Here is a 23,677-nt window from a genome sequence, read left to right on the forward strand (position 1 = left end):
ATCAAAAATACTCGAATTGACGTCAAAGTTATTATGGAGGTTCCTGCAAACAAAGTGCATTAATGCCTTTAAAAATAATATTGGCGAAATTTTGCCCTCGGTGGCACACGAGCACGTTTTCCCGACGCTACGACGGCTCCACTGTTCTGGTTGACTAAGCGCGTGCCTAGTGCGTACGCCAATGCGCACGTCACGTCGCAGCCATCTGGCTGACTAAACGCGTGGCCTAGTGCACGCGTCATCAAGCACGTGACGGCGCAGCCAATGGGTAGGAGGTGGTGCCATGTCATGAATGTATAAAATGAGTGTACGAAATAAAAGTTATTTACGTCCAGTTGAACGGCGCTGAGCGGTCCTTCCGGTTATGAACTCCTTGCGGGTAACCGAGCGCCTTGAGATGCATAGCGCATTTTCATTTTGCCTTACCTGGGTGCAGTTAAAACCTAGGCGAGAGCTTGCTTGCATCTATAATGCTTTCGCGTCCCCACATATAAGCAGTCTCAAGTGTCTCAACCACATTTTTTTTTCAATTAGAAGGCGAGGAAAGGGGGAGGGGGCAGGAAAGCAAAGGCTGACTGTCCATCTGAGTTGGATAGTCAGGGGTGCAGGAAGGCACTTCACCACTTTACACTCGAATCTGGTAGGATGGGACAGGAGTTGAGAGGAGTGGCGAAAGGTCACAACTTCTAGGACCGGCGCGCGCGGCGCGCGCCGATCTAAGAGGCCGTGCAAGGAAAGCGGAGTTGCTTTGCCGCCCTCCCGATACATGGCGCCAATTACCTCTGCCACGGAAGCTGCGGAGTTCCCGAGGCTGGGCTTAGATTGCAACACTGCGTCGGACCTGCGTGTTGTCTTTTTCAAGCGAAGCTTGGAGTGGCGTTGTCGTAGTCCCGAGAAAAAGCCCAGTTTCTCCCAAAGCAGAGCATCTGCGGGAAAGGGTGGTTTGATGAGTCGACAGGTGCGCCGGCGCCGGAGTGCGAGTCATTAGCAAGGATTCCAGCTGCATAGGCACGCGCTCACGTCAGCGCAGCCAATCACAGCCAGTTTGCTTCCACTGGGGAGGGAAAGGGCAGGAAAGGGTTTCGCGCACACTGCACCATAGAGAAAGAAATTCAACAAAATGGGACACTCTTCAAAAACTCGCTACAGGAAACACGTCACGCCTAGTTTCAACTCCATCCGTTAGTTGACGCGAGCATCAGAAAAAAAAGGAATATGAAATAAACTTCCAGACAACGTTTTATTTTTTTTTTATTCTTTCCCACTAAAAGTGAAAAAGCTTTGCTTGTAAATGAACTTATACTTTGCAACTTTTTGTTGCGTTGCCTAGCAACAAGCTAGCGGCACGCCAGACGCGCGTGCATACGTCATGCGCCAGACAAGCCGCAGGAGTGAGCGAGGCCGGCTGCGCATGTGAAGCTCGCGTGCTCGGCGACCCGTCTCTTTTGGATGTAGCCTGCTTTTTGGGCTCCCTGCGTTCTCTTGGGTTCCGTCTGCATTTCGACACGGCACCGCTGCACTACTGGACTACAGCAAGGTGAGGAATTTTGTTTGACAGTGTGCGACGCACTTCAAGCACATTTAGGCTTACTGTACAAAACTGAACCTATGTAGTGACGCAGTTATCGAAAAACAGCTCCGCAGTCCAAGACTAGTTAGTATGAGGTAATTACTCGTACTGGGAGATGTTTGCGACGCTTTCTATGAGCCCAAGCATAATTATAACTTATTTCGGTAGTTTTTGGGCACGTTCGCCGCACCTGGCTTTCTGACGAAAAGCACCTTGGCCGTGTGACGCAGTTTCGCGTGTACTGAATTTTACCGGGACAAGTTTTGGCGCTTTCTCTGACCCCAGACATTATTGTAACTAATTTCATTACTTTTTCGGGTACTTTTCAAGCACAGTGGCCGCGCTCGGCGTAGTGGCGCAGTTAGCGAAAAGCAGCTCGGCTGTGTGCCGCAGTTAGTTTCGCATGTACTGAATCTTACTGGTAAAGTTCGTGACGGATTCTCTGACCCGAAAAAGTATTGTAATTTATTTGGTAACTTTTTGGGATATCTTGAGGCATGCTCGCCGCTCCTGGGGTTGTGAATCTGTTAGCAAAAAAGCAAGCCGGCCATAGTGAGTTAGTTTTGCGTGTACTGAATTGTAGTGCGACAAGTTTGTGACCCATATAATAGCCCTGCAAGAACATATACCTTATTTCGGTACTCACGCTTGTCGAAAACGCGACGAGCGATTGCCGAGAGTGATGAAACGGGAGTGTTGCATGCGCCGGCAGGACGCGTAAAACATAACACGGAGAAGCTCAAGAACATGACATTTATGTATTCCGAGCGACTGAAAACAGGCTTTGCACCCACGAATCTCTCTTGAGTGCGACTAGAAGGCATTCTGCGAGCGTGTAACATGGTCTGGCTGAGCCTGTGTTGTAGCCACCTTTGTGTACTTGGCGTACCATCGCGTCGACTGAGGCCAAGTTGTTTTGGAAACGCGCAATCATCCGTGTATTTGTGAACTTTAAGTGCAGGAAATAATGCCTGGGAAGGGAGCGGTGCTTGAAAATCGGATGTTTTCTTCAGATTTTATGGCATTGTTTGGGAGGAGTCATTGCTGCGAAATGTACGTAAAAGTGAATTTATCTGTAATGCCGCTCATTCACCACTTACGCACGTTTCGCCTCCACACGCAATACTCCTGTTAGGTCAATATACCAAAATGATACATGCTTGTAATTTACTTTCTTTCAGCTGATGGCATCCGGTGGAGCTTCGTACGGAAACGGCTGCTGCTTACCTGGTGCCCCAACTTTGGATGAGTGTAGAAGCCCGGAACGAGTATTTATATAGAGCAAAATAAACATTTCATCATTTCAGAAGACGTCTTGCGTTTTCTTTATGAAATTGCACCTGACGGATTCGGCGGAGTCTTGTAAAGGTCGTTCGCAATCATGTTAACTAAATAATGAAACCATTCTACACCAAGGCCACGCGGGGTTCAGCAAAAGCAAATAAATAAATAAATAAACAAATAAATAAATAAATAAATACCGCGCCGAACAGCGCAGTCAGCGCAGCGTGTACCAACTGGTGTTCAAAACGCGCGCGCCCAAAACCGAAACCGGAAGGAGTTAATACGATCCGCTTGGTGTCCTACAGTCAATTCGGCCGCTGGGGTCTATGGGAGTGTCCGCTCCTGTTGAAATTTCTTTCTCTCTGACTGCACCGGCTTCGTTTTAGTTCAGTCTTGGAAAACGAATGGGACGGCCAAGCGTTGTGCGCTCCCCCGAGGAACGGGTAGCATTTGACGAGCGGCGGCGAGAAGTCGCCCGTGAAAGGGCTCGCCGTAGGCGCACCAATCCAGCCGTTAGAGCAGCCTGAGAGCAGGTAATCCGACAACAACGCGAAGACCATCCCGAGCTGAGGCAACGAGAGGCCGAAGCAATCCGGCACCGTTACCTGTGGGTTACTTAACCTTGACGAAGGTAAGATGGACGAGGACACCATTCGCATACCCCCATTTTCCGGTAGGGGAAGGTTTGGTTGTTTTTTTTACTTCTTTTGCGCGAAAGCGTCAAATGGCTCATTAAAGCCAGCGGCGTCTGTAGCAGCAAAAACACCCATGGGCTGCGACGCCCCATCGCGGGCGCGGCGCACGAGAGGCGCTCGTGACGCTGGCTTGCGCTTGCGGGCTCGGGCCTCGATAGAGCAAAGCGGGCGAAAGGGGATGCCTGCTGCCGCGGTATTGCGTAAGGCAAGAGGGCATCGCCGCGACGCCACGTCACCCTCAATCTTGAGCTCAGAAGCCTGTGTTATCCGCGCGTTCCATGTCCTCGCAAACTTTCGCCTGCGTTCTAGCTGCCCCTCAGTAAGGCCCAATCAAAAGGCGCCCAGCGTTTCAACGCGCCCGCTTGCCCGCGAAGAGTTTGTAACTCGAAGAACCGCTCAGCGACGTTCAACTGGACGTCGTTTCCGCATTCAAAACTCAAAAGAAGTGCTTAGACAGAAAGAGAGAGAGAGAGAGACACACACACACGACTTTATTAAATGTCTTTGCTGGGGTCAAGGGGGTAGGATCCGGGGAACTAGCCCAGCCCCACGGATATTTTTTGCAAGTGTATGACAAATAACTTCGCCTAGACGCTGCCTCATTCCATGGCGTCACAAAGAACTCCAGTAGAGCAAGTATATAAACGCTTCTTCTTCGCCTTTCTTTATCTTCGTTTTGTCGCTGCCTCGGTGCCCGTTGTTGCACTTGAACGGTTTCAATGTCTTACCAACATGACCAGCCTCAACTCGCGTTGTTTAAATGGTTACATAAAGGACAGTTACGAATTTAAAATTTCTGCGTTAAATTCAGGTCTTGTAACTCGAAATTCTAAAAAACGTTGTGCAATCACTCGAACATAATTGACAAAGGAAATGAAAAGCTGATTTAATGCCGCCCGCAGAAATCAAATGCAGACACTAGCACTGCTTTTGACGTATACAGCTGATTTCGATAAAGGTGCTTGATGATGTCGGCACAAGTTATCACTGACATATCTTGCTTGACGGCGTGACTGCCAGTCACGCCTGACGTCAGCCTGACGAAGACACCATGATAACAACAGAATCGTGACAACGCGAAGACGATGGCACGACAACGACTGTGGTCCTCCGCTTCCATCTCTCCTCGTTAACTGCATGGAGCACAAATACTCCTTGGGCCATTTGCTTTGAGATCAGCCGGATTGCACGCACTAGGATAGTCAGTACAAGGATGACATCAGGCCATCTACGCCTACCCATTGGCTCAAGTTGTGTACTAACTTGAGTCAATACATATGTGCTCGTAGTCATGATGCCGTTGTCGCCATCACCACGTCATCTAGGCCGACACAGTGCCCCAAGTTGCCTAACAACTTGGTCCAATGGGTATGTGTTCACGCTTGTGATGCCATCGTTGTCATTGCATCGTTGTCATTCCAGCTTTGTCATCCGACTCTCGTCATGCTGTCCTCGTCACGCCATTATCGTCATACAGTTGTCATGCATTCATTGCAACACCACCGCCATGACGTCGTCGTGGTCGTGCTATCGTCATCACTCCACCTTCACCCTGTCGCTCTCGACATGCCGTTGTCCTCACGTCCTACAGGCTTCGGATACAACCTTCGTCATCTCATATTCTTCATACCCCTCTCATGCGACCGTCATCGTTGTGTCGTCGTCATACATTCGATGACATACCATTGTTGTGATGCCGTCGCGATCGTTCAATCTTCATCATTCTAACTTCGTCATCAAACTTCTTTATGCCATGGTCACCACGCCACGGTCGTCACATCGTTGCCATCATACCATTGTCTTCTTGCATTTATCATCATACAGCGTTCGACGTGTCATCGACGTCAATCCTTTTTCGTCATTCTGCTTCTACGAAGTTGTAACCACACAGTCATTACTAGGCCGCCGCTGTCATACCATCAGTCATTGCGTCGTCGTGGGGCAGTCACTATTATGTATCCGTTCTCCTCCCGCCGTGGTTACGCCGGCTTGGCCATGTCATCGCTGTTTTCTCCAGCTTCATCGCCCTACTCTCGTCATGCCGTAGTCTTCGTCATACCATTTTGTCATGCCATCGTCGTCACGCTGTCGTTTTGCCATCATCATCACTTCATTAATGTAATCACATTGTTGTCATGTCATCCTCGTCATACCACATTCGTCGATGCATCTACATCATCCTTTTGTCATTCTATCGTGGTCGTGCTGTCATCATTCTGTCGTGATTATGTCGCCATTGCCATGTCATTGTGGTTGTTGCGTCGTCATCGTGAAGTCGCTATGATGCATCCATTTTAATACCGTCGTCATGCCTATACTCTCATGTCATAGTCGTTACGCTTAGGACGTTACACTATCGTCATAATTTAGGAATTGTCCTGTCATTGTCGTCTTGTCGTCGTGGTCATACCGCCATCTTCAAGGGTGGACTTGGCAATGGGGTGCCACAGGAAAGTGGGGCGGTAAGAGAGTGTTGTGCACATAGCCAAAGCAACGGAAGTCTTAGAATGACCACTACAAGATGTTTAATAAACGTGACTTCATAAATAAGGGGCTTCGCCACATCGCTTGAACGCTAATCGCATTACCGGCGATGGTAGCCGTGAGATGAGTTCTGTGGTAATTTTTTTAAACCTCCTTGAGTCGATGTAAGTGACGCTTCTGGTCAGCCGGCAAGACGAAATGGCACATCACGGCAAGAGACGCGCATCTGACTTCGGCGACGAATGCTTCCTGCATCTGTCAACCCAGGTGGCAGAGAAACACGACACAGTGTCACCACTGATTACAGGCTGCAGCATGCAAACCTTGAAACACCACAAACCCCTCTCTCCATAGCACATGCCTCTCAAATAGCTAGTTGGAGTTCAGCACCCACCGGCATCGGATTATGTCCCGATACCGACAACCGTAAAAACGGCAAAGAGCACAGAGAAACGCTATTCTCTTTAAAATAAAAAATCGCAGTTCCGCTGGAAAGGCGAACCACTGATTGCGACATCAAATTAGTAGGTAGCTGTGCGAAGTAAGGATAGTAGTTTTATCTGTCGTATAAGCTTGTGAACATTCGCTTACTAACTAAATTAACTATGATTGAATGCGCAAGCGTGGCTCGACGAGGACGTAGAAAGAAACACACACACACGGGCACAGCACTGTCTTTGTCTGTCTGCTCTTTTATACGTCCTCTTTCAGTCGCGCTTACACATTCTATTATGGATTCAAAACAACGGGCCCGCCAATGTGTTTTAACTAAATTAACTAGCACGGTGTCACGCGCGTATAGGTAAATATGGGCACACATCGCTCGATGACAGCGGAGACTGCCTATGAAAACGCTGCAGTTAGGAATCGCGGTCAGTTGATCCTGAGCCAATAGACCTCCGTGCATATGTCGCTTCAACGCGTACGAAGCTATCGGCACTATGTGCACTCTGCAAACATGGCAGACCGCTTTCAGGATGAGGCCCGCGCGGGCGCGCACTTTAGCCACGCCGCAGACCACTTTCAAGACACCAGCGTCGGCAGCAAAGGTATCTACTACGGCGTCCGCGCTTCTCGTGGCCAACGCCGTAGTAGATGCCGCGATTGTGTTCACTCTGTACGGAGCGGCGGGCGAGGAGGGCATCAAGGCACCGTTGAATAGCACCGTAGCAACCGCCGGAGAACTCCCCTCCTCCCTCGCCTCACCCCCCTGCCTCGCGCACCACAGGAGAGCGCACGCATCGGGGGCCGCGTTCCTCGCTCGCGCACGATAGATTAAACCGCGTTCGCGAGTTCACTCACACGCTTTCCCTCATACGGACCACCAGGGCGACGTCGACGACAGAAATCCGCATGTAGTATCCGTATAATTGCTATTGCAATAATATACAGCCGCCATCGACAATGACATCGGCTGGGATTTACTGTGCAGCAACTTTCTCCCACAATGGAGACGACCGTTTTGTTTTTGCTTGATTGTTTGTTCCTAAAATCATTGCACCCAATATAGGAAATAGTCGGCGTTGTGTCTTTACTTCGTTTCGCAAGCTGTTTGCAGTGCTGTGGAAGGTAGGGGCCTCTTAGCCAATCAGAGCTGCAGGAGCACAGTAAATAGTCCGTCAAATATTTGAGCACTTTAGGACTAGATATGAAACAATAAACAAGAAATTGAAAACAGTTTGGAGTGACAATTTTAAAGTATAGTGAGCGCTTTCAATCAGTCGAGAAATCGATAGCAATGACCCGCACGAAGACAACTCCTCGGAGGCCTGTTACAAGGTGGTGGTGCGCCGTCTTTCGGCAGCAAGGCGTCGCCCGATTCAGTTGTGTCCCCTGTGTGCCGTCCGTCGAATGTGCCCTGTTTACCCAAGCTGGCGAAGCAGATAGCTTTATCCGTTCTTGAAGGGCTTCGCGTCGAGTGTGGAGGCAGTTCAACCTTGAATTTGCTTGTCAAGAGGACTGCAAGACTTACTCTGGTTAGTGAGCGAACGCTGTACCAGTGGACAACGGAGACGGAGAAGGCGGGCAGAGTGTTGTGACCGAAGAAGCGTTGTGGTGGAAAAGGCGGTGAGCGGACGAGGAACCTGGACGGTTTTGACCCGAGCGTGTTGCGAAGGGTGGTGCACAGCTGCTTCTAGAGAGGGGAAGTTCCGACTCTCGCCACGGTGGTGCAATGCTTCAAAGAGGATGACACGCTAACCACTGTGTCCACAGCAACGATGCAAAGGATGCTGAAGAAGCTCGGCTTCAGATATAAGAAACGGTCTCGGAATGCACTGCTTATCGAAGCGACGCACATCGTGCAATGTCGCCGCCGGCACCTGCCCCAAGTAGCGGATAAGGTCTCCAATGAGCTATGGCAGACGCCATAGTGGGCTGCTCCGGATTAATTTTGGCTGCTTGTGTGTAGAAAAAAAAATGTGGCCAGTCCTTTTGGAAGGGGCGTATCCTGTCCCAAAAGAAAAAAAAAACAGATCAGAGAGACACGAGCGCCACCTCTTACAAAGACAAACAAGCTAAATATTAGTACACTTCTTTTAACATAGCAGGAGTCACCTGTCAATATTATCACGGGGTGACAGGCGCTTAGGAACACAATCTCGCGTAGGAACACAATTTCTTTATGCGCTCCATCCGAATTGGCTAAGCTTCCACAGAGCTGCAAACAGCTTGAGAAACGGAGCATACAAACAAATTATGTCGTAGCTGACAAGGAAATTTATTCACCCGTAGGCACGCTTACAACTGTGGTATGAACGAAAAGTACATATAGTGTTTAGAAAAAGTTTATTTCGACAAGAGACGATACGAACACTGAGTCATAATCACGGCACAATTCTACCGGGACGAAAACATGTAAGAAATGAAACACAGCACGTTTTCAACGTAAGTAATGTCCGAGTCCTCACGCACCAACATATAAACACCTATACCCACGGAAAGGCACAGTTACACATAAACTAAATGCCACATGTACAAAATGATTTTCAATATATACAGTGTACACAATGGCTATGTACAATGATGATGTGATGTACAATGATGATGTGATAGAACACTTTACACAATGTTGAAGTGATATGCACGAGATGTGTATATACAGAAATAGTCATGTATACGAGAGGACGCACACACAGAAATCACGGGCACCTGCATTCTATGTGCATTAAATGAATACTTCTGATGGTCTGGCTACAAGAACCAGGCTGGACAAAAATTCAGCCATACGCGTCCATCAGCCACCGACAGGAAACGACATGACCACTGTCGAAGGAACTCTTCTTCTCCAAGGAAGAACAACTCCTCCGACAGAAACGACAGTAGCTCAGAGTAGAGCCTCCCCATAAGTGGAAACAGAGCGCGGTGATGACGCCCCGTGGCAACTGCCTCGCACCGGTTACGCCATAGACAGAAGGCCCCCGCAGCAATTAAAAGTCGCGCGAAGCGGCCACGTGAGCAGCGACCAGATGTAATAAAGCGGTTAACTCCAAGGCCACGAAATCTAGTATGCACGGCCCTCCAAAATATCCTGGCAACGACGCATTGCAGCAGTACATGTTCATTGGATTCTTGAAGGGGGCAATTAGGACACTGCGAAGATGGGACAACGCCCCACCGCTCAAGCCGGTCCCGAGTTGGAAGCACTTGCCACCCTAGACGCCACATGAAGTCGCGTAGGTGGCCAGGCAAGAATGACGCCGTTATCGCATCCCACGACACATTATTGGAACGTGCGAGGCGCGCTGGGGGAACTAGAGGAAGGAGTAAGGCTGACATAGTATCTATTACACGGTTTTGGAGAACGTCTACATCAGAACATACCTGTTGTATGTGGCGATAAAATGCCACGGCCGTACAGTAAAATGTAGGTGCGTTTAACACTTGTGGTCCGTGATTTAAGTGTACGCCCGGTAACACGTAGCGAATTTTCGTGCCAAGGAAATAGCAAGCGAGTTCACGCGCTGGACACTGATCACGCTGTAACAGACGGAGCAGAAATCGCAGAGCAAGCAGCCGGCAGCGGATAGACACGGATGGGAAGGCGAACCCACCGCGAGAGCGTGGTTGCCCAAGCGCCGCACGACAGACCAGTTCTGTACGGCCCGACCAGAAGAAGGCACCAAGAAGGGACTGCAAGGACCTATAACCCGTAATGGTGGCTGTACGACGTGACAAACGTACCACACTCGGCCGCAAAATACAGACTGCGCTAAGTACCTTCTTTCTGATAGGGGTAAATCATACCCTTGAACATCTCCAATATTTCGCCTTACATCTTCAAGAATTGAGAGCCACACAGAGTCTGATATGCCATTAGAGGTGTAGTCAAGGCCTAAAATGCGAAGAGAATTCCTCTTTTGAAGACGGAAAAGCGGACTTAGGCGTGTCTGTGGTGAACCAATGAACAAATAACGACATTTTAAAAATTTTAGCGCAGCACCTGAAATATTTCCGTACTCAGTGAAAATTTGAAGGCTACGGGTTAAGCTATTTTCATTCCTGAGATATAATGTGATGTCATCGGCGAGGGCTGTCACCTTCACAACACCGCTACCAGGCAGTGGGAGACCGCATACGTAAGGGTCTCTCACTATTGAACGCAGAAATGGTTCAAGGCTGAGCACAAAGAGTACTGGGGATAGAGGGCACCCTTGACGAACGCCACGAGTAACGGGAAACTGTGCACTTTCTCGACAATCAAGGAACAATGTACTTCGGATATTTGAATAGGTATTCCTAACAAGTTCAACAAAATGTGACGAAAAGCCGAACGAGGTCAGTACATTAAATATGTAGTTATGTTCAAGGCGATCGAATGCATTTTCTTGATGTAATGAACCTAAGAGACCACGTGCCGACCTGGTCAGCGTGTATGTCATTATGATATCGCATATCGCCATTGGAGCCGTGTCTAAAGGCACCGCTAACAATTCCCACCTTGACAAGCCTCCGTACTTGCTCTGGATATTCTTCAAATTTATTATGAATATATTATTCGTATTATCGTTAGCAATTGAATAAGGATGTAAGGGATAAAAGATAATTCAGACTCCTAATGTATCTTTTAATTAACCATCCAGAAATGCAAAGTCAATACCTGCCAGAAACAGTGTTTCTAAATTGTTTGCTACAATGAATGACTAAAAGAAGTGTGCAGAAACCAAAGGCGATGATTGCCAATAGCCGTGCACTATGATAAAAATGGTATCACCTGATCCGATAGACAGTGTGCCGTAGCCTTGAACTGGGTCCTGCCAAGCCTCAGCACGGGGTCGTTGTGCATATGGTCTTTGCTGTTCCTTTCGTCGCTCATCTATTCGCGCAGCTCTTCAGGCGTGCTAGCTGTGCGTGGCTTGCTTTGGACAGTAACGGCTGCGTGCAGCATAGTCTGAGCACGACGTCGTTGCGCCTATTGACGTTGATTTTCGCGTTGCCACTCATTGCGTTCACGCTGCTCTGGGGAGCCCTCACTAGACGTGCCCTTTCCATAGCCTATTAGAAAACTAATGAAATCATTTGCTAGGCGGGTTCTTCTTTTACATATGAAAGTGTAGTTACGTCAGTCCCTGCTTCGTATGCTACAGTCGCGGGTTTCCCCGCAACTGCAGCTTATTCAGCCGTAATCATTACGGGAAAACGCTTGCAGCGAAAGCTATGCGCGAAGGTGAACTTTGTCGTACAAATATTTAAAAAGAAAGAAAAGGAAACAAGAAAAATAATAAAAGCAATTCCTAGCATCGAGAGGGAACTCTGTTTTTATACGCTTCCTTTTCTTGTGATCTCCCTGCTTTTTTACCACCAAGATTCAGATCCCCTCCTAGTAATCTCTTTATAGCGGACACGTTTACTGTCCCACTGCTATAGGACAATCGAAGGGCTTTCAGGAGGCCAGAGGAGCCTAAATCGACTGCGGGGTAGATATTTTCGTATTCTAATAAAGCGTGTTTCATCTTTTCCGCAGTTTACCACAGCATGCGCATCCTTCTTCTTCGTTGTTGTACCTGGCTTTATAAGTACACGTTCTATTACATCCTGATCTCGCTTCGAAAAGTAAAGGGCTTCCCTTTGAGCTACCACAGAATGCTTCGTTCCTGATTTTGCTTTTTACTATTAGGTAGATTTTCAAAGCAGGTTTCTTTTCCATTGCCGCCATCCATGAGATATTCTCAGCCTCTGTGACTCTGCGTTTGACGTTCTTTGTTGCCATGTTACTTACTATACAGGTCGCAAATTTGCTGGTAAGCTTCCTAGTTATTTTCCTCCACTATGCATCAGTGTTCTCCCTGTACAAATAACTGAACACTCTAGCAACACATTTTTTTTCCTATTCCGAAGTCGTTGTACCAAATTAATTTTACCTGCAGTTACTCTTACTTGAAAACTTGTCCAGCCCATATCATCCTGCACAGCTTCATTTTTAGCGTTCGCGTGAGTGTCCAATGCGAACCGTCCCACTGACCTGTGGTTGCCATGGAATCCTGATTGTACCCCTTACTTCAAGCAAACAACTGCATTTTCAAATGTAATTGCTGGAACCATTGCACCTTTCCAAATATTCCTGAACACCTCGTACCTATTGAATCTCCACAACGCTCTGTGTTTCATTACGGCTGCATTTCTCTTTCCTTTCGCTATTATTACTTTTTCCTGTGTCTCCGGATATCTGTCGCCTTTATTTATTCATATACCGAGGTAGTTGTATTCTTTTTCTCAAGGTATTTCCTTGCCCTGTAATCTATCCCTTCACTGTTTTTATGAAATACCATAAAACCTGATTTTTACCGCTATATCTTAATCCGAAGTTCTCGCCTTCTTGTCCACAGATATAAGCCAGACGTTGCATATCACTTTGCTTGTTCGCAAAATACATCATGTTGTCCGCATAAATCAAACCTGGAAGCTGCTACTCTACTATGGTGCCCGACTGTACGTAGAAAAGACAAACCAGATATTACTTTCCTCTAGCGCCCTTTCCATCCTCACCGTGTACATCATAGACAGCAGGCGGGATAAATTACACCCCTGCCTCAGCCCCTTGTTGATGACAACTTTGTCCCCGCTCGTCATCCCTTCTCATTCAACGCGCGATACGCAGAGGCGAGCGCCATCTGATTGTGCTACAAGAAACCCTGTGGCGCACGCGGCGATCGGTTGAGTTTTAGGCTGCGGAGGCGAAGAAACCCCAGGATTCTATTCGTATATGTATATCTCCGATGTAACAACTGGTTGGAGAAAATGCACGAATATCTGTACCTCAAAAGGGTGTATACAGAATGGAGGAAAAGGTGAGGAAAGTCGACAAACAAACGCAGGGTAATTGAAAGAATAAATAGACAAGCCGGAGCCACAAAAAAAAAAAATCACGCAGAACCTCACCTGATAGTCGTCTAAGTATGTGTAAACGTTGTGCCACTTGCTCATCTCCACGCAGCCCGGTGTCTTACGAATGTTATGGAATTTTCTCCGACCAGTATAAACCCTTATCAACCCTCATCGGTCGTTCGCGTATCATGTTCGATACGCGATGACAACGAATACTCAACGACTTTATGACTACGATGGCATAACGACGGTGCGAGAATAATTTGGATGATGATCAGTGTGGGACCAAAATGACACGATGACGACGGTATCACGAATCTTGTATGATGACGATGGCGGGATGACGACGGTGCGACAACGCAATGACCATGAATGCGTGACAGTGGCGGCATAATTACCGATTGAGTGGCGACAGCTTCATTACGACAGGATGACGAAATAAGATTGATGTCAATGGAACGTCGAATGCTGTATGGCGATGGCGGCGAGACGGCAATGGTATATATATATATATATATATATATATATATATATATATATATATATATATATATATATATATATATATAATGTTACACACGAGGTGTTTAACGCAGAACCAGATGAATCTGGTTGATAGGCGCGGTTGTTGAAGAGCGGTCTCGCGGCAGCTCGGCCAACGTCGTTCTCTTCTTTCTTTTCGTTGTCTCCGCGGCAGGCGTGGTTCATGACAGCTTGTGACATTTCCCCGCTGGCAGACGAAGCCCGCCGGGCGAGTCAGTCATCTCGTGGGTTGTAACGCCTCAGACGCGCGACGTGCGTCACTTCAGCCTTGGCCGAGCGTCGTCCACTGCTCGTGAGACGCGCAATGCGGTAGTTTACTTCGCTGAGGCGCTCCAGAATAACGTAAGGGCCGACGTAGTGGGCGAGAAACTTCTGGCACAAGCCACGCTTCCGCAACGGCGTCCAGAGCCACACAAGGTCCCCAGGATCGAAGGAAACGTGGCGGTGACGCCCGTCATAGCGGATCTTGGACCGGTCCTGCGATGCTAGGGTGCGTAGCCTAGCGAGGCGTCGCGCTTCTTCTGCTCGACATAGGATCTCATGAATTGATTCGTTGTCATGAACGAAGTAGGGAAATATGGTGTCGAGGGTGTAGCGCGTCGGACGAGCATACAGAAGGAAAAATGGTGAGTAACCAGTGGTCTCGTGTCTCGCGGTATTGAAGGCATAGGTAATGAAAGGCAAGATACTGTCCCAATTCTTGTGTGCTGAATCGACGTACATGGATAGCATGTTGGCAAGCGTTCTGTTTGTGCGCTCGACCAGACCATTAGTTTGTGGATGGTAGGGCGTAGAATGGCGGAAGCTACATGAACACAGACGAAGGGTTTCTTCAACCACGTCCGCGGTAAACTGTCGCCCACGATCGCTGATTACTATGCGAGGAGGTCCATGTCGGAGTATAACGTTAGCCAGCAAGAAGATAGAAACTTCTGTAGCTGTGGCCGATGGCAATGCGGCGGTCTCACAATAGCGGGTAAGGTGATCTACGCAAACGATAACCCAACGATTACCCTTGGAGGATCGCGGGAAAGGGCCCAGAAGATCTATACCAACTTGCTCAAAGGGGACGCTAGAAGGGGGAACTGGTTGAAGCAGGCCATGTGGCGCTTGTGGCGGACGCTTGTAGCGCTGGCATTGAGAGCAGCTGGCGACGTACCGTTCGATATCTTTCCGCATCTTAGGCCAGTAAAAACGTTCTTGAGCCCGGTAGAGTGTACGTGTGGAACCAAGATGACCGGAAGTTGGGTCATCGTGCATGGCGTGTAATACTTGGTGGCGAAGGTTCTTGGGGACAACAAAAAGGTAGCGTGGCACCGGTGGTCGAGTAGCTCTTCTTATACAGCGCGCCATCATCACGTAGGCGAAAGCGACTGCCTGCAGGTGACTGCTGTGCTGCCGCGAAGAGCGGTTGTAAGCTCTCGTCCTTGTGCTGCTCGGATATGACGGTACCCATATCCGGAAATTCCGGGGACACAAAAGCGATGTATTCATCAAAATTGTCCGCATCACATTCAGTTGTTTGAAGTGGCATCCGAGAGAGACAATCAGCGTCAGCATGTCGCCGGCCACTTTTGTAGCAAATAACGAAATCGTATTCCTGTAGACGGAGGGCCCAGCGCGCTAGTCGTCCTGAGGGATCCCGCAGATTCACAAGCCAGCATAGCGAATGATGATCTGTTATCACAGTGAAGGGGTGCCCATAGAGATACGAACGAAACCGTTGCACGGCGAAGATGACCGCCAGACAATGTCACAAGCTGTCATGAACCACGCCTGCCGCGGAGACAGTCGATGGCGTCGTCAATTCGTGGGAGCGGATACACATCTTTCTTAGTGACGGCGTTTAGGCGACGGTAATCAACACAGAACCGCCACGTACCGTCTTTCTTCTTCACCAATATCACGGTTGCTGCCCAAGGACTAGATGATTCTCGAATGACGCCTTTGCATAGCATTTCTTGGACCTGATCACTGATTATCTTGCGTTCTGACGGAGATACACGATAGGGTTTTTGTCGGATTGGCTGGGCGGCTCCTGTGTTGATGCGGTGACGAGTTCTGGACGCAGGAATTGATGGCGGGCCATCGTGCTGCGCAAAGTCGAATACCGAGGTATGTTTCGTAAGCAGGGCCATCAAAACTCGACGCTCGTGATCGCTGAGTGACTTGTCAATCATGGAAAGTATCTTCGAGCTCCCGGGGCTCGAGACACTGGTTGCTCCTCCATCGGGGAGCTCTGTAAGTACTGCCACCGATACGGGCGAGTCTTCCTGAAACGTGGCAATCTTTAGCCTTGAGGTAGCACTGCCGCTTCAGTGGAACAGTTTAGCGCCCACAGCCCAACGCATCCATTGGTCACTGAGACTACGCAGTGCGGAACTAACACGTTTTTCTTGAGGCAGTTCCGATGTACAGGTTCCACTGCAGCGTCGAACGAGATAGGAGCCGGAGATGAACAGGCGACGGCAACACGCATCGCGGATAAGGCGGGCACAACTGTATCCTCAGACACGCACAGCACACTCTCCGGGCAAGCTTCACCTTCAAAGAGCACAGGTGAAACACTGGTGTCGACACTGAGTTCTCCCGTCCGGCAGTCAACATTCGCACCACACAATTGCAAAAAGTCAATCCCCAGAATCACGTCATGCGAGGAGCGAGGAAGAACAGTAAACTCTGCATTAAAAACTTTCCCACCCAATGACACATCCACGTTACACACACCAACCGGGTATAATGATTCACCACTGACTCCACGGAAACTTGTGCACTGGTCCCAACGAAACATAACCTTGCGTCCCAGAAGGCCTTTAAACCCCACACTCATGACCGAGACAGTTGCTCCCGTGTCGACTAAAGCCATTGTAGAGACCCCATCAATCAGTACATGAACCTTATTCTTTAGCATGAAAATAGTTGGAGGCAGTTGAGTCGGCAGCACACATTTTCCAGCGACCTCACCTCCATCGGCCGCGCTGGCTAGTTTCCCGGCGGGGGCGACACGAAACAGCGCCGAGGCGATGGGGACGTGAATCGCGGCCGAGGGGATGGTGATCGGGAGGCTCGGAAGGCTGGTGGTGGCGTCAGAGTACGGTCGGAGGCAGGGGAGCGGTAGCGGTTCCGGGTTCTTTCTTCTCCAAGGTAGGTCTCCTGGGCGCTGCATCGGTCCTCTCGAAAGTGGCTTCCTGAAGTGGAGTCTCCTGGCCACTGAGTGCGCAGTGTACGACCGCTAGACCGCATAGTCGGCACTGACGATCCGTAGTTCGATGCTCGGCGTCGGCTACAGTACCTAGCTATATGGCCAGGCATGCCGCAGCAGTAACACACTGGCGAAGGGCGAACTTCAGAATGCGGGTTGAAGTATTCTGCCGAAGACATCGGTTGAGCGTAACGAGGCTCTTCCCCTTGAAAGTCGTAGGTAGCGGCGAGTCTTCGTGGACGAAAGTTGCGTGGGCGTGGATCAAAACGTTGAGGGGGCGAATCATTGCGTGGTGGTTCGGTCGTAATGTAATGCGGTTCGTCTCTGGAGCCGTTAAGATCCGCGACGTTCACCGAGTGGTTCCAAGTAGCCGAAGGGGGTTCCCAAAGAGTGTCTCGGAAAACGGAGGAGCTGTAACGTGGCGCCGCATAACGTGCCTGTTCGTCATGTCGCTGTAGCTCCTCGCGGACTATCTGGCGGATGGCGGACGATAGGTCTGGGAGCGGAGGACTCGTGTCAACACTTGCTACAGTTGTTACATTGGCCAGCCGTCCAAACTTTGGTGTAATTCGGCGAGTCTTCAGCGCCTCGAACGTACGGCAGTGCCGTATCAGTTCTGATACAGTGTGCAAGTTCTCTTTACCAATGAGGAAGTTGTACACGTCTTCCGCTATTCCTTTTACCACGTGTCCCACTTTATCTTCCTCTGTCATGTGAGGGTTCATGGTTCGGCACAGCTTCAAAATTTCTTCGATATAGGTAGTGCAAGTCTCGCCGGGTACCTGAGCTCTCTGGGCTAATGTGAGTTCCGCACGTTTCCTCTTTGCGTCCGAGTCACCGAAACACTTTTTGATCTCCTCAACGAAGCGTGTCCATGTAGTTAGCATGTCCGCGTGGTTGTCATACCATACCAGCGCCGTGCCGGCCAAGAAGAAAACAACGTTCCTAAGCTGACTGGCAGCATTCCAGTTATTGTATTGGCTTACCCTTTCGTAATGGGTTAGCCACTCATCCACATCTTCCTCTGCCTTCGCCGAGAACATGCGTGGCTCTCGGTAGTGCTGGATAGGGACTGGGCTTGCCGAGGCACTGCTGGTGAGGGTATTTTGCTCTGTAGCCATGATTGAGCGCGACGGCGAAAGTCCGGCGAGGCGACGGCTTCGGCGTAGCTCTAGTGCTGGTGGTTCCGTTGTAGGTCGTGGGACCCGCACTCGCACCTCCACCAAATGTTACACACGAGGTGTTTAACGCAGAACCAGATGAATCTGGTTGATAGGCGCGGTTGTTGAAGAGCGGTCTCGCGGCAGCTTGGCCAACGTCGTTCTCTTCTTTCTTTTCGTTGTCTCCGCGGCAGGCGTGGTTCATGACAGCTTGTGACAATATATATATAGACAATGACTTTGAATGACGACGAACGACCGCGACAGGATTACTCAACATATCATCGAATGTATGGAGACAACTACAAAGTGACGCCACCTTGATGACGACGGCATGACAGCGGTATGAGGACAATGGCATGACGACGAATGTGTTGCGGCAATCCTGTGAATAAGATTTTATCCAAAGCCTGTATAACGACCATGGCGTCAGAACGATGGCATGACAAGAGTCAGATGATGAAGCTGGAGTGATGAAAATGGAACAGCCACGACGGCATCACAGCGGGGGTGTAACAAATACATGACGACTGTATCGCGACGATGGCCTGACAACAACGGCATGACGAGAGTTGGATGTCAAAGCTGGAATGACGATGATGTAACGACCACAATGGCATCACCATCATGAAAAACACAACTCAAATACATCTGAGCTTTTATTGGCGATGCAATAGAATTCCGAGGTTTCTGGGATTATTACTGTTTCTTTATTTACGTATAGTTTCACTGACATCCAAGAAACTGCTTATCTTCCAAAAGATAACAAAAATAGAAGACAGTTCAGCTACAGGAGCGTTTCTCTTTTTTTGTCAACATTTAGAATAGCAGACTAACTTATCGCGGTTATAATTTATTGTAATGTGTACAAGCAACTTAACAGTGTAGGTATCGATCACTGCAGCGCGTTCTGCCCGATGCACGGAGTCAACCCTCAAGAATGCCTTTTGAACGTCTGCACTGAAATTAGCAAAAAAAAAAAAAAGGTACGTCCAGCGCTGTAAGCGAAAGGGGTCACCAGCCTCGGGACTGCATCCTCAGGTAAACAAGACGCCGAACGACTTTCTTATAATTATACGCCTGATGACACAGCCTGGCCAGCAAATCAGTGTCATAAATTAGTAGTATAATGGCGGAAGACAAGAGAAAATACGTGTGAAACACCATGGCAGTTCTGCCATGATGCTTCGGTTCACGCTCTCAGCACAGTATACCAGGATGACTCGCTGGTGTATTTCAAGTCGCGATTAACGTTTCCCTGCATAGGACGGCCCCAATTTTGTTTGTTACTTCACTGCGGAGCGTATAGCTCTTTCAGAAAGTGCTAATGTATTCACAAGGCCAAGCATGCAATCAACTTCCGCTGATGCGTCCATGAATGACTTAATCACACCATCGGCTCAGAGATATTTGTAGTCATAGGGTAAAGAGATGGCATACATAAGTAAGAAAAGCAGACTCAGCTTCTTGTTTAGTAATTATTTTTGAGACAATATTTTTGATATAAGATATTTTTTACGCATACATTAGGTTATTTATTATGTTGCTACCAGCGAGTATTTTTCGTATTTTATGGCATACTTTTGTTATTTATACATTGGGTAAGTTCTTGGTATGATCTTCGCTGCTAATATTGACGTTTGAGGACTCTTTCACAACGTCGGTGTTGTTTTACTTTTACTGATTCTTTCAGACAAGAACCACTGTCTACCTGTGTCACATTCCTGCGGGGACTTCCACGAAAAACGTCATACACTTTGGCCAAGTGAGTAACGCAGCTGTTTGTCCTGCTACGATAACTACGCAGGTAAACTTTCCTGTTACTATTTTGCAGCATACTTACTACAATACTCATGCAGATAAACTTTCCTACGATTCTTGTGCAGCATAGTTACTGCTATAATATGCCGATAAACTTTCCTGCCATGTTTGTGCAGCACAGTTACTACGATACCTGCGCAGATGAACTTTCCTGCGATTCTCGTTCAGCATAGTTACAGAAATACCTGTGCAGATAAGCTTTTCTGCGATTCGTGTGCAGCATAGTTACCCAGATGCGCAGGCCGCAGTTTCGCGTATTCTACAGAATGGTTATCTCTCTATTTTATGTAATAAGAAACGTACGCATTTGGGCTGGTTGGTTAATGATTACGAGCAGCAAAACAGGGCTAAACAACAGGACGAGGAGAGGGACAGCGCTGGTGTCTGTGTCCCTCTCCTCGTCCTGTTGTTTAGAGCTGTTTTACTGCTCGTAATTATGTAATAAGAAAGTTTAGGCTTTCCCAAGTCAGATTTCCGGACAAATATGTACTTTGTATTTAAGTTTAAGGTTTAGTGTTCTGCAGGAACGTATGGCCTTTTTTTTATTGACGCTGATGTATACATGGCGTTTGATTAAAATTTGGCAATTAATGTGATCCTGTATGTTATTTCGCATACATAAAAAATATGCCGTAAATTTTATGTAGTTTTCATAAGTAACGGCTGCACAGTTTCTCATAAAAAATTCGTCCTTCAGCAGGCTGGCAAAGCAGCCACTGTTAATAATATACAATGAACATATGAGCATGATGATGATGTAACCATGCCACATGAAGGTCTTATGGTTTATTTTAATTGTTTATGGTAGTTATGCGAAGCAACCTTTAGCTGGCAGAGAAATTTAGTCGGACGGACGCTTTCAGCATTGTAAAGAATGCTTATAACATACTTCTGGATGGCCCAAAAAATTATTCGGTATATGGAGAACTTTGGCGTATCTTAAGCTTTGCAAGAACGAAGTCTTGTCCGTCGCAAATTGCCAAATTGTACACACGTCACTACGACAAGACCAAGGAAAAGCACCACATGCAGTGGCCGCTTAACTTATGCGTCGTATTAAAGAGAAGCTTCCTTTGCGAACGCTTCCACATTTTCGTGACCGTGGCTGCTGTGTGCGGCTGTCTTGCAGAATAACTCACGCTTAAAAAAAACTGAGTTACACGTGAGGCGGTGGGACCAAATTTGTTGGTGTTATTCGAACGCTTCCTGCATTTTGCCCCGATTTTCCCGCAAGAAGAAAGCTCTCAAAACGCTGGATAAGAGATTGCGCTCTGCTCGTTTTAGCTTCCCGCATTTAGCTCGCAGTTAGCACACGCTTTCTGTATCTTGATGAGATAGGTAGTCTGCTAAAACTCGCCCTTGCGAAAAAGGGTGCTGATGGCATCGGTGTTCTATGCATGCGCGAGAGCTGCGCACGAATTTTCAGCTTATGGCCTCCCGCTGGTGTCACTTTGTCCGAAATGCCTCGGTTCATTTTACCAGAAAAATGGTCACACCCGCCGTATTGGCGTAGTGGCCTTGACGTTGCGCTGCTAAGCCCCAAGACGCTGGATGAAATCGCGGCCGTGGCGACCACATTTAGATGCGGGCTAAACGCGAAATGCCTTTGTGTACCGTGCCCGTTAAAGAACCCTAGATGGCCAATAATAATGCGGACTCCCCACTACAATGTTCCTTATAATGATATCGTGGTTTTGGCTCGTAAACACGCAAAATCTATTTTTTTATGATCGCTAATACTTTCTGACTAAGGCCTTTGAGGTCGAGTGCGTCTACAAAGTCCCACTTTTCAAAAATGTCATTTAATGTCAGTGAGATCAACACGTCCTATTCTTAACAGGAAAGCATTATATGCCGCATTACGTCAACATCCGTCGTAGTCGGCGGCGTGACTGAATTATGGTACCAGAAATAGCCGACGGCGCTAAGATTAAATACACCTTAAAAAATTCTCGGATTGACGTCGGATATCTCGGGGATATTTCTGCAAACAAAGTCAATTGGCGCTTTTGAACAGAATATTAGGTAAATTTTTGTCAGGGCGGGAATCGAACCCGGGCCTCCGGGGTGCGAGACGAGCACGGTTCCCCGATGACTTTCTTTTTTCGTACATGGGAGCAGAATCTTCTACAAAATAAGGAAAAGCGCTGCAAAAATTTAAAGGGACTGAAAACACATTCAAAAGTCACGACAGCACGAGCAAGCGTCCAATAAAGGCATGGAGTCCGGCAATGTTTCTTGTGTGGCCTACGCCCTACGAATGCAGGCAACAAAAACCTGAGAAAACCACCGAGTGCTTCGCGGGGATTCCGCGTGCCTGTCACACATTCTACTGCACCGAAGGCTATGTAGGCCAAACAACATGAACATCTCATATGGTGGGTCAAAGGGACCTTTAAAAGGTAGGAAACGAACTGGTTATGGTGTAACATCTAAATCCTTTATAAGTGTTCTTTGAAGAATGTCCCGGAAGAACACGGCTTCTCCACAATCTACAAAACAGTGATCAATCATTTCAGCGTGTGGACACAAGCGACAGTTTGTCGACCACGGCACCAGACAGCCCCATTTTTTAACGAGGTTTTGACAGGAAAGGTTGCCGAATGTAGCCCAAAGAAAAAATTTCTCACCGCTGGAGGAATGTTCATTCGACGGACACGCTTGAGTACATCTGTTTAATGACGTTCCAAATAAGCCGCACGATAATGGGGAACAGAAACAATGTGTTTATGAGTGCAGCTTTGTACTTAGAACCGCTTTGCGCAGGAATACTGAAGAATCATACCTTTCACGTGTTCAAATTGTTATCCAATGAGATCCGCGTACTTGCCTATGCAGATGACATAGCTTTCTTTTGTGCTGATAAGAACAGATAAGAGAATGCCCTTGCCATAACGCAACAGTTTTGCTCAGCTTCTGGTGCAGCAGTAACTTTTGAGAATGGTTCAGGGTTCTCGTTTTGATTTGGTCTTTGTTGTACGATGCCAACCCACTTTGCCGCTATTCAGTGGAGGCAATACTTAGCTGTACCTCGCTCTCAATATTGTAACAGTATTCCACACTGGTCAGCGGAAGTTGCAGAAGTACAATGTAAGGCTAAGAACTGGCAGAGACAGTTGTTCATATTGTCACGTGGTGGTGACGTTGAAGAACGCAGTAGCAGTACTGTGAACGGCAAAACTAACCTTTATTGGGCGAACCTGTGCCCACAAAAGAGGCTACACTTATACCACAATGATAGCGGCGAACACGGTCGGCGATCGTCGAAATCTCATCAGCGGGTCCAGCGCGTCCGCTTTATACAGCTGTCATCGAATGTTCCAGACTAATCGTTGGGACCCGCGTGCCTTCCACAAAGTTCTACACCATTCGAGCCACGCGATGAAATCAGATAACACAAGGTTCGGCGACAACAGACAGCGTATAGAAGCATCGATAACTTTCCAGGAACTTCGGATACATGCAGGCGCGTCCCGCGCTGTGCGATAACATTTGTTAAGCGGCGACACGTGGTCGCTCGATAAAGATAAGTACACGTGTCAATACTCCCTTCTTAAAAAGCATCGAGCCGATGCTGCAAACAAACGAAAGTAAT

General features: G+C 48.1%; 1 protein-coding gene across 1 annotated transcript in view; it reads left to right on the forward strand.

Moving 5' to 3' along the window:
• Positions 1 to 23,677, forward strand: part of LOC126523377 (lysosomal acid lipase/cholesteryl ester hydrolase-like) — a 59,438-nt gene that overhangs the window by 19,300 nt on the left and 16,461 nt on the right. Inside the window, exon 6 of the mRNA XM_055066932.2 lies at positions 19,955 to 20,026. Coding sequence (XP_054922907.1) covers positions 19,955 to 20,026 — 72 coding nt within the window. The remainder of the gene's footprint in view (positions 1 to 19,954; positions 20,027 to 23,677) is intronic.

Source organism: Dermacentor andersoni, chromosome 6 (assembly GCF_023375885.2).
Source record: "Dermacentor andersoni chromosome 6, qqDerAnde1_hic_scaffold, whole genome shotgun sequence".
Classification (NCBI taxonomy): domain Eukaryota; kingdom Metazoa; phylum Arthropoda; class Arachnida; order Ixodida; family Ixodidae; genus Dermacentor; species Dermacentor andersoni.